Raw genomic sequence first — 16,806 nt, forward strand, 5'->3', positions numbered from 1 at the left:
TCCCCAAACTCGCCACCTCCATGTTCCCATAGGCTTGACCCGTGAGTCTCTGCAACAGCGCACTCATCACCTGAGTCTGTTGTTGTGTACATGTCGATTTAATTTGCTCAGAAAGGAAAGTGAGTAAATGAGTTCACAAGTACATATAACTGTGGACTCACACCACTCCCACAACGTACATAACCATTTTGAAAGAAAGTTCTTCCATTAAGCTGTATATTATTACTTGTTTATTTCACACAATCATGATTTTGGCTTTATAGCCGTTCTCAAGTGCAATTTGAAATGTCACAAAGTGTCTGATCTGCCTAAATGACAGAATCACGTTATACCACTATAACTACAGATCAGTTAGCAATGAAATTTTTCTTTTATACATATATTTATATAGGTAAAACTTTTTTGAAAACTGCTGTAAATTTATTTTAATATTTAATATCTATTCAGAGAATCTCCAACAATTACGTTGCCATATAAACACTTTTGAGGTGTTGCTGAATTTTTAATGGCAGTACCAGAAAACATGACATGAGGGTGAAGTTAAATTTCTAAATAGTGATTAATTATTAAAATAAATTACAAAAATGAACTCAGTATTGTCCCGTAAACACATGTTACCATGACCAAATGAATACAGAAACAGTGAACTTTTTTGTCATGGGGATATAACAGTGATGTTGCTCTAAGCCCAGTTTTCATTTGACGCAGCAGGAGCATTTTCTCATGATGAAGGTGGAATAAACAAGAATACAACTATTTTGTTTGCATTGGATGAAATTTGTACATTTTTAATTTGAAGTATTGGTCATAGCATGAAACTTATTCCAGATATCATTCCTCCTCGAATGGAACATATTTGCAATTGTGTACTTTGCAGCAATTAACTTTTGGCTTACACCCTGCACAGTCTCACAAAACACAGGTTCGTTAAAAGGCAATCTGATCCCGACAACCTATCATTTCATCTTGGCAGTGCTACTTTACAGCAGCAATATCTTGTACTAATCGTTCGTACTAACAAGAAGTCACGAGTACCCTTACACTTCTGTATGGTTCAGTTCATCTATGGCCCATGGTGCAGCACAGTTTTCTCGGTGCCAGTTTTGGACAGAGCCATTTTGCCATGCACAGGATACTAACCACAGGGGCACACAAACAGTTTTCTGAATTAGCCGTTTTGAAAATGCTTCCACATTTTGCCTGAAAGCCAAAGATCATGCCTTATTGGACGTCAGATAAATCACTCCCCTTTCCACGTTGTGACAAAGACTTCACTGACGCATTTTATGTACCCTCCACTGCTAGTGTTACCATCTGCTGTCTGTGAGTGGTTATGGCATGTTGATGTCGAACATAGGCTGTGGTCTCATTAATGTGAGTGGACTGTGTACATCACATGCAGCTGTAGGAAACAAGAAAAGATGAAACTGAATGAATTATTAAATCATGTAAGACCAGAGGCACCATATGAGAAGTTTTGAGTGGATTCATGGAGATTAGTGCACCATATATTAGTTGTACTCAGTTTTCTGTGCAATATATTTTTGGGTATGGTCAGTTTCCTGTCAGTTTGAAACATTTAGGGAAATCACTTTATGAAAGGGTTGAAAAGGGAACCTAGACACTAAACAGTCAATCTCTGAGATACCGATGTTTTCACAAAGTTTTTGAGAAAGCAGTGTGTAAGATGGTAATGGCATGTCTCAGTACACATGATTTGTTGTCACACTCGCAGATTGTTATCGGGAAAGAAGTATCCTCAAAAAACTGAACTTATTCTTTTGAGTGTGATGCACAAACAAAGCTAAATAATAGGTTGAGAACAGAAGGTATTTTCTCGATTTTTGTTTTCATGGGAAACAATAAAGAATTTGATGGTGTGGACCATCCAGTACGTATACAGAAGTTGGAACGTTATGGGATTACAGAAAATGCTCAACAGTGATGCACTTCCAGAAAAACTAAATAAAAAAATTAATGGTTAAACTCCAAGTATACAAATCCAAGTTGAAAGGTTTCCTTGTGGCATACATATTCTTTTCTGAACAAGAGTTGCTCAGAGTAGTTCAGAACTTTTCCCTGTGACGTGTTGTTTGTATATAAGGGGCATTAAAAAAGAAACAGAGCTGGAGTCTGTAATGCGCAAACCAGAGACAGGAGGGTAATATTGTGGCGTGTGTAACGAGGTGTGGTTCTGATCAGAGCATAGAACTTGACATCGTGTTGCTAGATGGCATGCGTGCATCTCAAGTGACTATACAGAGCTAGCAGCAGCATGCATCGGTCGTCCAACACTGCCAGTCGCATTGCAAACAGTGACATGGAGGCATCAAAACAAGAGCAAAGAGGTGTTGGTCGTTTTCTGACAGTGGAAGGAGTAGGAGGAATGGACATTCATCGACAAATGTCACAAGTGTACGGTGAACACAGTGAATCCCATGCAAGGGTCAAGGTGTGGCACAAGCACTTCAGTGAAGAACGGGTGTCATTAACCGATGATGCATGGTCTGGAGCACCACAGTGCATTACCGATGACATCGTCCAGCTGGTGGATGCACTCATTAGCCAGGACTGCCGAGTGACAGTGAAAGCCATAGCCACCGTGGTCGGATTTAGTGTCAGAAGTGTTCACACCATCATGAAGGAATGACTGGACATGCACAAAGTGTGTGCCCTATGGGTGCCCCACAGTCTTCAACCACACTAGAAAGCATGTCGAGTGGCCCACTGTCTTGCTAATCTTCAGCACTGTGCTTGGGAAGGGAACGCATTCCTGACACAAGTGGTGGCCGGAGATGAGTCATGGTGTCATCACTTCAAACCAGAATCAAAACGACGAAGTATCCAGTGGAAACATCCAGGGTCACCTCCACCAAAAAAAGCCAAGGCCATCCACACGAGTGCTGAAAAGGTTATGCTGACATTCTTCTATGACCTTCCTGCAGCATAGGACAGCAGTGAATGCTCAGTGTTACTCACAAACCTTGACCACCATTCGCCAAGCAATCAAATCAAAATGTCCAGGCAGCCTCATCCATGGAGTCATTCTGCTCCATGACAATGCAAAGCCTCATACGGCCAACACAGTCGCAGCGCTCCTTCAGAAATTCAAGTAGGAGGTTCTAGGCCACTCTCCATACAGTCCAGACCTACCTCTCTCTCTCTCTCTCTCTCTCTCTCTCTCTCTCTCTCTCTCTCTCTCTCTCTCTCTCTCTCTCTGTGATTGCCCCATTTTTGGTCCCCTTAAAAAGGCTCTGAGGGGCAAATGATTGACCTCGGATCACGTGTTCAGCTGTACATGCAGAACTGGTTAACATCACAGCCCCGGGAATTTTGTGAGATGGCCGTTCACCACCTTGTGTCACAGTGGGACAAGTGTCTCAACAGCCAGGGTCAATACTTCTAACATACAGGTACTGGTTTCTGTAATTATGCCTCCGGCTTGTTTCTTTTTGAACGTCCCATGAACTGTCTAATTTTTTCTTGTTTTATCAATTCTTTAATTCTTTGTATATACAAGTTCTAATATGCATTCCGTAAATTATGTGCTGACTCATACCATAGCCAAAGAGCCTTGATTCACACAGTCCCACCAAAATTGACAAATAAATAAATTTGCATACTAAAGACCAGCAAAATTTCATGTAATGTCACAGGAAGATCATACAGCACGTCAGTCAATCCACAAGCTTTCACTGAGGTACTCAGTGAATGTTGGGTACTCTGGCAACCTTCTAGAGAGCCATCCGGGAAAACTGATCTTTTCACCAATGTTTCGACAATGTGCTTTCCAACCATAATGAGCAAATATGCTAATGATGCAGGGGTCGTAGTCACAAATTACACTGTGGTTAAGAATTAGGCCTAGAAGCTACATTTCTTTGCATGTTCATCCTCACAAAGTTTAGAAAGTTATACCTAAAATTTTATAGAAAGACAGGCAAAAAGTTATTAATTAATTTTATGAAACTTGCAGTATTTAAAATGTTTTCAAGAAGACTAGACTATCTGCCAAAGTGTCTTGACCATTGATGTACTAGAAGGGCTTCTCTCCAGCTTTTGTACAGATATTAACTGGATACAAATGGCTTGAATGTTAAGTTTTGTTATTTTATTCACAGTTTTGCACTTTGGTTGAGCGATAGTGTTGGACAATAATCCTTTTGAAAACTTGTACTTATAATTAATACCAGTGGAAGTGTGTCATTGCTTTTTCTGTCATTGACTAATGTGTATAAGCTTGTCATATCATTGTTGTACTAGTACTTAGGAATATTTTGAGGACAGAGCCTGGGACATGAGTCCTTTGGAAAATGCATCTACTTCTGGCGTTTGACAGTGTGGCATCGAAGTGTTCAAGGCTTTTGCTGACTATATGAATCACATCTATTTTGGTATTAAATTTATTATGGAAATGGTGATGGGTGACATGCCTGCATCCATGACTTTCTACTGTTATAACCATATGATGGTTGAGCTAATTGTTTTATGAGATGCACCCACATTGAACTATAACACAGCGGAACACTGATTTCTCCGTAGTTTTGATCACTCTCGTGCAAAGAGTGAATCAAATCGAACGCAAAAAATCTATTGTCCAAGCCGAAGTTCATACATGAGATTAGAAAAAATGCTGTTTTGAGTTAGGCCTATTGAAATTCACTCGTCTAGCTAATTAGGACTGAAACCTGTAGAGTGACAGTAGAGAAAGATATTTCTATTTATTTATTTTCTATAGTTTTCTTGGTGCGATGTCCAGCAAGACTAAATAGGTGTGATGGAAACACACAATGAGACTTCTTATCTGTCTGTGTCCCAAAATTAAGGGTCAGTTATGTCTGTCTGGAGATGTCAGCTCCAAATCCTAGATGTGTATAACATTCCATTTGAATGTGGGCCTGATTGTGTCTATCAAAGGACAATATGCAGAATACTTCGGCACTAAGATGATATAGGCAGTGTAAGAAATTAAACACTACAGAACATAGATTCTTGCGATGCAACTTTCTAATGTAAAATGTGATGTAATACAATTTGATAACATGAAGTTCCTATACACAGTTCAAGTTATTGAAAATCTTTGATTAAAGGAACAGTTGCCATTTGTGTTTGGCAGCTTTTGCCTTTTATAACAGATGTAAATGGTATTAGCAGTGGACAATCCCATATATTTCTAAAGCCATTTTAGTTGGCTTTAGTAACATCTAAAATGTCAATACCTAATTTATTTATTGCTATGAAATACATTTAAACAGTCAGACTTCGTGCCCTCATTGATGTTGCTGGAAGTCTCTACTGAAACTTTGGCATGGGCAATCTGCTGTGAATAATACTGTTACAATAAAAAGAACATTGGTGTGGTATTTCAATTTGTCACTTTCAAAAATGAGTTCATGTGGTCCTTTTTGTACAGCTGTAATTAAGTCAAAATTGTTTACTATACTTTGTCTTGCATATTACCTGATTTTTGGTATGATTGTTTACATTTTAATGGAACTGTTGTAGATCATTACTGTTATATTGCAATATCAGATAGAATTTTCATGGTTCAGTGTGGATTTCATTATGTGCTCTTAAATTCTGAAAATAAATGAGTCTGATGCTTCTGAGCAGGTTTTACAAACAATTTCGTGAATATTCATCTTCAGGGTGAAGTTATTGTTCATGACACAAAGCTGTATGCAATCCTGGAGTGACTGCTGCTGATATGATGTGACTGACAAGACTAATTTACTTATCTGATCTGATTTCCAAAGTGTCATTGTGACTATTTGGTAAATGTTTTCATTAGACAAAATATGCATTACACGCATACACACACATGTCAATTATTTAATGAGACTGATTTGCTGTTGACTTATGCTGCTAACAGCATGTCTTGTTGTTTTCTTGCAGCTGTTACCCATTTACTAACAGATGAATTAGCATGAGAACCACCTGCTTACTGCTATTAAACATGTGCATATCGATGCAATTTAACTTTCAATAGTTTTCCTATCAGAACAGACACCTAAGATCTCTGATATGCCTTGTACTTGCCACTCCAAGATTCATGTTTTACTTCAATTTCAATATACACACAGGAATTTAGCTACAAATGAATCATCATATTCTCCATGCCATGTATATCCATGCCTTCTCTGTCTTGGGCTTTGATATAGCCTTGCAATAACAAATAGCTACTTCCTCTTCACTTGAAATCTTGAAGTAACTGATTACCAGAACCTTATATTCATTTGAATATCTGTGTTCTATTAGGATGCTTATTACTCACCAACATTTTTGGTACAATAATGCAGTGGCAAGTTAAAATTGTTTACTTAAAAAACATTACCATGATTACTGTAATTGTAATTAAATGTCTGAGTATTGAACCATAGTATTTGATACATTAAGAACACACAGTTTGTTCTACTGGAATTATCTTTGATTTGTTATCTGCTTGCTTGTAAATACATCATTACTGTGCTCCACAGTATTGTATATGAACTGAAGGTGGATAATATCACAATACTTAATGCTAAGATTGCATTAATATTAACAAAATAACAGTGCCCTACACCTGAAGGTTGTGGTGGGAATAAAACACAGTGATTTACAATGATTGATCACGTAGGATGTTGTACACCCTTGCCTATCTCTAAGCTGGGAACAACTTCATCCAGTATGCTGAAAGGAGGCATGCAGTTAATTGTGTAATCCAAAACAAGGCACCACTTGACACTTTTACATGCAGTAAACATTTCCAGAGGGAAATGTCATCTTAATTGTCAGAAAAACAGGACCAACCTGTAGAGCCACTAAGGCAAATTAATAACAGTACCACATAAATAAACAAATCTAATTTTGTATAAAATTGTATAAATTAAATAATCCATTCTTTTTTCAAATTTGTTAACTCTGTTGCATACTCAGTCATATATTTTGAAAAATTTCAGGTTCATTTGATTAAGTGGAAATAAACAGCTTTGAACTGGCGGAAAACGTGGAATTGCTGCCTGAGTCGGAAGAAGTGACTCAGCCAGATGTTCAGATTCAGATGGAGCCGGAAATAAGTAATTATTTATTCTATCTTTCCTGAGACTTTTTCTAAAATATGTCTTGTTCAATTCTGGATAAGGAAATGGGAAAAAATATCTAAGCAATTAAGATAAACAAGAAATAATTAGTTACTGTTTTAAAGAATCACGAGCTGTCAAGATCATTGTGTGATTCATCTTATAGTTCCTGGGTCATTCATTAGAAGGGTAGTTGAGCAAGAGCCAGTGGCATGATACATTCAAATTCTTTGATTGTGCTCATAAAATAATCTTAATAATTATTATATATTTGTACAATCCACGATTTTTCTTTGCACGAAAGCAAAAGTGGAAGGAGATCGAAACTTTTTTTGAATTCTGTAGAATATTGTTCTTCAGAAGAGTACCAGCAGTTTTTTGGTGGGAAAACGCCACCATCAATTCGTGGAATAGGTGTGGCCAACTTCTGTAAGAAGGAGTAGGTAACAGCTACCAGATCACAAACTTCAAGTCAGATGCATGTCTTAATCATGTAATAGAGAACATAGTTTCTTTGTGTAATGATTTTAAGAAGAGAGATAAGGTTCTGTCGGTAGGTGGGGCAGTGGTTGGTATTCAGGGATATGACAGGAACAATCATTTGAAGCAAAAAAGTTTAGTAAGCATGGGCTCTAAAGTGCGTACCTTAAGAACTATGAGCACTTGTTCATCTTCACTGCTGTGGAACATGACTCTTCTACTGAACAAGTACTCGTAGCTTGTAAGGTGTACATTTTAGAGCCCATGTTTACTAGACAATTTTTTTCTTGTTTTGGTCCAAATTAACTCCTCCCAAAATATGGAAACCAAAGAGCTTGCAGTAGAAGAGATTTGTTTCACATTACCGAAGATGAAGTAGTTCTCACAGCTCTTAAGGTCTGCAGCGTATGTTTACTAGACTTTTTCATTTCAAATGATTGTTCCTGTCATATCCATGAATATTGACCATTCCTTGTGGGACACCCTGTGTTAGCAGGGTCAGGGGTGTAGTATTGAGAGTGACGTGGTAAAGATAACTAGAGCTATGATCTGTGTATATATTTGTTCTTGTTTCGACGCATTATTATCAGCCCCATTGGGACAGCTTTGTGAGACAGGACAACATGGAATAAGATCAGCTCTTCTCGTTGTTGTATGGTCAATCACAGATTCGGTTGTTGTTGATGGGGTTTTTTGAAGTCGTGACCTAGATATCAACAGGGAAGTGAAGGAAAAATAGGCCAAGTTGATACTATCCTAATCTTTAATGGGACACTATGAAGTGTAATATTGCTGCAGTCTGTGGTGTGAGGGCAGCAAGATTTTAAGAGAAAATTCAGATCTAAAGTTATTTTTTTAAGGAAGTTAAGGTAACTGAAAATTTTGTGCCTGGAATATGTGAAGATAAAATGGAGGTTAAAGTTAACTTATTGCAGCATAATGTTAGGTGGTTAAAAATAATGTCAGTAAAGTTGTGGTTTGTTTAGATAAACTGCATCATATAAATCATCCTGTGTAGTATGTATTTCTGAACATAATTTGACCACTGAAATGGAAATGCTGAATATACATTGATAATAACTTAACATCTAGGTATTGCTAGTCAAGTATGGAAAAAGTAGAAGTTACCACAAGTTTTGAAAAGGTATAAGCATACAAAAACATATATATCCTTACATTTTACAGTGTTCACCATTAATCACAATATGCAGGGCTCCATTGGGTAGTTTTGTGTTATTCATAATAGGACTTGATGCATTATTAAACATTTTAACTTGAAATTGAATGAGGTAATACTAAGTGGTTATTTAAACTTAAATTTTTTAGACCACATTTATTCCAGAAAATTTTTTCATTTCATATGCTGTAACATAGTCAGAAGGCAGTTAGAAAATAGTTCTAGTAATGGAAGTTTTAGAAATCAAAAAGTAAGTGAAATTGAAGAAAGGCAACCATGTACCCACAGCTGATTGGTGTGCGGTGCATGGACACATCTAAGAGTACAGAGACTGAAATTGCTTTTGAACTGCCACCCAGATGTGCACATATTTTCCTGATCTTAGAAGCTAGTGAAGTGTCTATGCAACTGTGTCTGACTGTATTACACACATCAATCTATAGTAGGTAAGTGATTGCCTTTCTTCATTTTTGTTTATTAAAATTAATAGATGATTTAACTTAACATCAAGGGACAATGATGATAAGAGGATTAAATCACATTACAAGTAGTATTATAAAACTCTTAAGTGAACTCACCAGTGTGTCAAAATGTTAGTGATTTCATGAAAAGGAGAAAGGCTGTACCAACAAAAAGATAAGAATTATTTGGAGCATAGTAAAAAAAATTGAGCTAGAAAGACCGATTAGGAATATTAGGATTTCTGTGTAGGCAAACAATGAGCTGATCAAATACAGCCCCCCAAACTGGAAACACTCTTAACTCATTCCAGTCAAGCCACAGTGACTGCACCAATCCCCCAGAAGGCACATGCTTTCTCAACTCCTTTGTAAGGGTCCTTCTTGTCTTATGAAGAAGAAATGCAAAACTTTTTTATTGAAATGTATACCATCATCCTTTATCTCAACATTTATTTAACTTATTTTGAAATTCACCACATATTTATAGAATAGTTATAGTTTGAAAATTAGAAAATACCAGAGTAGAAAAATGTTTGTAAATGCAGTACATAAGAATTTATTATAAAAGAAATGCGCAAAACTAATTTATTGAATTCATATACCTGTTTCCACTGAGCGAAATTTGCCTTTATGTGACATTGCTTGAAACAGTCAGGTAGACACAATCCTACTTCACATTCGTCACTCTCTTCTCACTCGTTTGCCAATACTAGGTGCACCTTCCTCAGAACAAACAATACAGTATCTTGAAGCATACTTTTAGCTTGTTCTCATTGGGACATGAGTGAGGAAATGTTTCCTTTTCAATAAAATCTTCATCTACTTTCTTGAGAATTTGTTTTCCCAGGTTCGCCGTGAAGGTAAATAAGATTGTTTGTTTCTGAGACACAGGCCCAAGTTCCTGGTAGAGAATATAGGAATTGACTGCACACATCATAAGTGCACAAAAAAAGTACCTTCTTCAGCAATTTCATTGTTCATCGTTGAAGATAATAGTAGGTCACCAACTAATCTTTGTGTTCAACACTAGTTTTATTTCTTTTATGTAATCAAGTATAAGATCAGTCTTCAGCTTTTCTACCAATCTGACTGTGGATTTTGTGTTTGTTGCACTAATTGTCATGCTCTGTTTTGTAGATAGGGCAAAAGATCTGTAGCATCCTTCCCGTGCAATGTTAGCATTGAATTTTTTTCTCTTGAGTACCATTTGACATCTTACTTTATTCTGTTGGAATCCATCGTCTGTTCTTCATTACTGCACCGACAGCACATACGCGCAAGCATCAAACAACAAAACTGGTCCATGTACAATATACAGTCCTTATGTAGATAATTGTTGCATGAACAAAGGGCTAATGAATCTGCACTATCATATTTTTCTCCAGCAGCAGCATATATTCACTATACAAAATGTAGGCTGTTGTAGAATCACCAAGAATGACAAACTTAATACCATACCTGTTTGGCTTGTTCTTGATGTATGTACTCTAAATTAAATTCCTCCTATAAAAGGACATAAATGTTCATCAGCTGTCAGAGTGTCGTCAAAATGAAGCTTCCCTTGTTTTCATTATAAAGTTGTCATAAAGACGTCGAATTTTGTGTAAAGGATCATGGGTTTGTTGGCCCCAGCGTATGTAATTGTCATTTATTATTCACACAAAGCATAAAGTAAATTGACCTAAATCTGTCTCTCTTTATGATTTTCCTGGTAAACATTAGCTTATTGCTCCAGTAGTCCCTAATATTTGATTTGTGCACAAGGCACATGCGAGTAATTATAGCAAACAACTGACACATCTCGTATACCTTCACAGCAGACCGGTCTATTTTACCTCTGCAATTTAGAAACAGTTGACCCTGCATAGCGATTTGCTTCAGTTTCTTATTTTATTTTTATTTTTTATATCATCATACTCCCATCAGTAAACAGCCTCCAAACTCAAATTCCGTGCTTTCAGCATCAAGAGGTGCCAAAAAATTACTTCCACCTTCAAAGACATGTAATTGATGTTGAACATTATTATTTATCCAGGCAATGAAATTGCTTTGAAACTCCTACCATTGTGGTCTGCCTTATTGAATGAGAGCTTCGCATACTTCTGATTCATCTGATGACTCATTTCCATTTTCAGATCACTCATTGTTACCTTCAAACTATAGGATGCAAGTCAGTAAAGCTACTGTGAATGGAATTGTGATAACTATTTGCACTGTCTGATATTTATGAAATTACAATGAAATCCAGACCTTTGTAGCTGGTTTCAGGTGTTGATAAATATCAATGGAGACAGTTGAAAATGTGTGCCCCGACCTGGACTCAAACCCGGGATCTCCTGCATACATGGCAGGCACTCTATCTGACTGAGCCATTGATGACACAGAAGATAGTGTGACTGCAGGGACTTATCTCTGGCACGCTCCCTGTGAGACCCACATTTCCAACTTATTGTCCACACACTATGTTTGTAGTGCTTTTGCCCACTGTACTCATTACTCTTGGCAGTCAATCTACCGAATCCTGTAAGAGTTTGAGCAATGTGAGTGCATCCGCACTGCAGGTGATCATTCGCCTGTAAGCCTCATATACGAGGTATGTCCCCAAAGTAAGTTCTATTTGGTTATATTAAACAAACGTGTACAGATACAGAAAAAATATTTATTGTACAAAAATCTACAACTGTTAAACGACTTCTCTACAAAGTTTCTGAAATTTTGTAGGTACTTGTCATAGTGTGGCACAAGTTTTTGTATGCTTTCTTCATAGAAGGTTGCCACCTGTGTATTCAACTATGTGGTAACATGTTCTTTCAGCTTGACATCATCGTTGAAGTGTTGACCACCAAGGACAGACTACCGAGCGAGGTGGCGCAGTGGCTAGCACCCTGGACTCGCATTCGGGAGGACGACGGTTCAATCCCGCGTTCGGCCATCCTCATTTAGGTTTTCCATGATTTCCCTAAATCACTCCAGGCAAATGCCGGGATGGTTCCTTTGAAAGGGCACGGCTGACTTCCTTCTCCGTCCTTCCCTAACCCGATGAGACCGATGACCTCGCTGTTTGGTCTCTTCCCCCAAACCAACCAACCAACCAACCAACCAAGGACAGACTTTAGGTGTAAGAAGAGATGGAAGTCGCTAGGAGTGAGGCCCGGGCTGTACAGAGGATGATCAAACGTGTCCCAGTGAAATTCCCATAAGAGTTGTTTGGTCACATTTGCCATGTGAGATCGGGCATTATCGTGGAAAGAAACACCATCTTGTGACAGTAACCCTCGGTGCTTGTTCTGTATTGAGCGGTGCAATTTCTTAATGATCTCGCAGTAACCATGTGCATTGATTGTGTGGCCTCATCGTAAGAAATCAATCAGCAAAATGCCTTTTCTGTCCCAAAAAAATGGTGCACATGACTTTTTGAGGTGTCAAGATTTGCTTAGGCTTAACCTTTGTTGGGGATGAAGTGTGCCTCCATTCCATAGATTGCCATTTTGTTTCAGGAGTGTCGTACGATACCACAAGTTTCATCCCTCGTGACTATCCGAGAAAGAAAACCATCGCCTTCTTCATTGCAGTGTGTCAAAAACTGAAGTCCACTGCCCATCTGTTGTTTTTTGTGTTGATCAGTAAAAATTTTGGGTACACAACATGAGCAAAGTTTTCGAAATTTCAGTTTTTCAGAAACAATTTCATGAATCAGTAATCATGAGATTTGTGGAACTTCCATAGCAAGAGCACTAAGTGTTAACTTATGATTGTGCTTAATCTTCTCTTCAATTGTGTGAACCAGTTCATCAGTAACCATAGATGGGCAACCACTTTGTTCTTCGTCATGCACTTGATCATGTCCTTCATTGAACAGTCTGACCCATCTTCTAACCACTGAATCACTCATAGCATTTTGTCCATAAACCTTGCAGATTTTCCAATGCATTTCCTTTGGTTTAACTTTCTTTGCATTTAGAAAACGAATCACAGATCTGATTTCACACACGGTGGCATTTTCAATTACGGCTGATGTTATAAAGAAGCACTACAAAGCACACGTCAGCAGCAGCGATCTGAAAATGGTGTACGTGTCTTCCCCTTGAGTCAGAGTAACTGACACGCATGCTTGAAACTGTGATCGTAGTGCTGCTGCGGATAGAAATTGAAATGGAACTTACTTTGTGGACAACCCTCGTATATGAATATGCTGTCCGAAAGAACAGACACCATTGGTGATCTTGTAGCTCTCGAAGAATGAAATTGCAGTGAAATCAAGACCTTTTTTGCTGCTTACAAGCATTGATTTCTGATCCAGATTCTTTGAGAATCCTCAGAATTTAATCATCGGCGAAAAACTCCCCTCCCCCCCCCCCCCCCCCTCCATTTCTCGAAAAACTTTTGTGATCCATGCAACCACAGGTATACACTGCAACAGTGAAAGCATGGGAAAAAATCATGCCTGTAATATGTTTTTCAAGTCACGTTGCATTTTGTGGAAGCAGGAACATCCACCTAATAGTTCTCTGAAGTACTACAAGAATGAACGACTTTTTTAAAGCCATCACTCCTCAGAAATAATTTGCTGCATCGTGAAGTAACAATCAGGAAAGCCATGCTTGGAGATTCTCTGAGCACTGATTGTTAGGGAAATCACAACATGCCCATAGTCGCTACAAGCAGTGGCTAGACTGTGTTAAGAGTTATTTTAGAAGATAATTTAGGTTTGAGCACTAACTGTAAGAAAAATGTTCCAAAAAATGAACACTTGGTGTAACAGAACAGTCTGTGGCATACAGACTGATTTCCAAAAAAGACTCTCAACTTCACAGGGTTCATTTATCACAGCAGATGATACACTGGAATCACTAAATAAGAAATTATTACCATTGGGAAGATTTTAACGATGTGAATCATGGTATACATGTGCAAAAGTTAAAATACAGTGAAATTATTATATTAACTGCATGACAAAAATTGTTGTGAATCATTTCCATGTTCTTACTTATTTATCATATGGATATACATACACAATTCACAGCAATATTTACACAAAGTACAAGTACATGCTGAAACGTAATACCTCCCAATTTTTATGTGAAAACTTGGAAAGCCTTTTAAATAAAGTAAATGTTATTAACATTCTACATCTTTATTCTTCATGTGTACATATCTATTTCTCAACATAGTCACCCTGGAGATGATTGCATTTCTCGCAATGAGAGATCAATTTGTTGATACCAACACTGAAGGAGGTCAGCATTCCATCTCATGGGGACGTCATGCTGCTCATACAGAATGACATTCATAGTCAATGCATCTACATGTCTACCCATCTTCAAGCTGTTGCAGTTCGCCTTTTCCTTCCTCACCTGACTTTTTCCCTCTGTACCATTTATATCCCGCCGTCATTTCATGTCACCAGGGCAGACTTCCTTCAGCTTATTGGGTAGCTACCTCCCCCATTCCTGCTACTTGATGACTTTAGTGTGCATCATCCTCATTGGGGTTCTTGCAGAACATGTCAGGAATGGATGACCTCAGCAGTTTGGTCCCATAGTCCTTACCACAAACTTCCAGTTTCCAGAACTGGTGAGAGAGGTGTGCTCTTTGCTGACCTTCTTAATCAACAGATGTCTGCTGCCTTAACACTGGAGCCCCATGTTCCTTTCTGACTCCTCGCACACCTATTCCCATTTGGACATATCCTTCTGCACTGTCCAGCTTGCCCATCGTCTTGAGTGGTCCCTTCTTTGTCAGACCTATACGAGTGACCATTTCCCATGTGCTGTCCATTTGCTGACACCTACCCCACCTCTGTGCACACCCAAATGGCAGCGTACTATGGCTTACTGGCAGCTTTACTCATCCCTGGCAATCTTCAAAGAACAAGATTTCCTCAGTTGTGATGACCTGATGGAATATCTCACAAATGTTATCCTTACTGCTGCAGAACGTTCCATTCCCCGCACTTCCTCTTTACCACATTGTGTCCCAGTCCCTTGGTGGACTGAGGCATGCCGCAATACAATTCACGTGTGGAGATGTGCTCTCCGCATTTTTAACCGCCATCCTACAGCGGTAAACAGATGCGCACAAAGTGTCGTCGCATTCTTCGGGATAGCAAAAAAAGCTAGCTGGATATCATTCACTAGTTCTTTCAACAGTTCCACCCCTTCCTCTGGTGTGTGGGCCAACCTCCAACAGCTCTCTGGGACCAAGATCCATTCACCAATTTCCAGCCTGATAGTAGCAGACGATGTTGTTGTGGACCCTATTGCTATCTCCAACACCTTGGACCGCTATTCTGCAGAAATTTTGAGCTTGTTCCACTATCACCCTGCCTTCATCCAACAGAAATGAGTGTAGGAGACTCAGGCAATATCCTTCTCTTCTCAGAATCATTAGTGCTATAATGCCGCCTTTACTATGAGGAAGCGAGATCATGCTTGCAGTTCATCCAGATCCTCTGCCCTAGGGCCAGACGCTGTCCACATTCAGATGTTGCAGAACCTCTCTCTTGCGGGCAAGCATTTTCTGCTTAATACATTCAACTGCATCTGGACAGAGGGCACATTTCCTGGACGTTGGCTTGAAGCCTCCGTCATACCCATACCTCAACCCGGTGAGGACAACAACCTTCCTTCTAGCTACAGATCCATCTCTCTCATCAGCTGTGTTTGCAAGGTGATGGAACATATGATTCATGCCCAGCTGGTATGGTGGCTTGAGTCTCACAATTTACTAACAGCTGCCTTTCTGCAGTTGTCCATCTCATTACTTTGTCCACCCATGTTATGAATGGCTTTCTGCGGAAATACCAGACTGTGGCCGTGTTTTTCAATTTGGAGAAGGCCTGCAACACGTGCTGGAGAACTAGTATCCTTCATACTCTTTACGTGTGGTTCTGCCTTGTTGGACACAATTATCCAGGAAAACGGTGTGCCACAGGCTTCCTTCCTGACCGTCATCCTCTTTGCTATTGCCTTTAACCCTATAATGGCCTGTCTCCCACTAGGCATCTCTTTCTCCCTTTTTGTTGACAATTTTGCCATCTGTTGCAGTTCTCCACTGACCTGTCTCATTGAGCGGCATCTTCAGCAATGTCTTGATTGTCATCACTCCTGCAGCATCAACAGTGGCTTTCATTTCTCCACTGACAAAACCGTCTGTATGAATTTCAGGCACTGCAATTGGTTTCTCCCACCATCTGTACATCTTGGGCTTGTTGCTATTCCATTCGTTTAAACTACGAAATACCTGCAGCTCATGTTCAATAGGAAACTGTCTTGGTCTTCCCATGTGTCTTACCTGGCAGCTCACTGTATGTGATCACTCAGTGTCCTGCGTGTCCTCAATGGTACTTCCCTGGGCGCAGATCGAACAACCCTCCTCTGTTTCTACTGGTCCCTTGTCCATTCAAAGCTAGCCTATGGGTGCTTTGTTTATGAGTCTGCACATCCGCCCCTCTTATGCCATCACAACACTATTCACCATTGTGGCATCCATTTGGTCACTGGCACCTTTTACTCTAGCCCGGTTGAGAGTCTGTATGTTGAAGTTGCTGAACTACTACTGTCCTACCGCTGTGACTTTCTCCTCAGCAGGTATGCATGCCGTTTGTCTGCCACGCGTGGCCACCCATCCT

The 16,806-nt window shown here is 39.2% G+C and overlaps 1 protein-coding gene across 1 annotated transcript in view; it reads left to right on the top strand.

Annotated features, from left to right (window-relative positions):
• The window catches only part of LOC124721579 (cyclin-dependent kinase 10), a 110,731-nt gene that overhangs the window by 51,502 nt on the left and 42,423 nt on the right, over positions 1 to 16,806 (top strand). Inside the window, exon 2 of the mRNA XM_047246623.1 lies at positions 6,939 to 7,055. Within this exon, the coding sequence (XP_047102579.1) occupies positions 7,040 to 7,055 (16 nt within the window). The 5' untranslated portion in view covers positions 6,939 to 7,039. The remainder of the gene's footprint in view (positions 1 to 6,938; positions 7,056 to 16,806) is intronic.

Source organism: Schistocerca piceifrons, chromosome X (assembly GCF_021461385.2).
Source record: "Schistocerca piceifrons isolate TAMUIC-IGC-003096 chromosome X, iqSchPice1.1, whole genome shotgun sequence".
NCBI lineage: Eukaryota > Metazoa > Arthropoda > Insecta > Orthoptera > Acrididae > Schistocerca > Schistocerca piceifrons.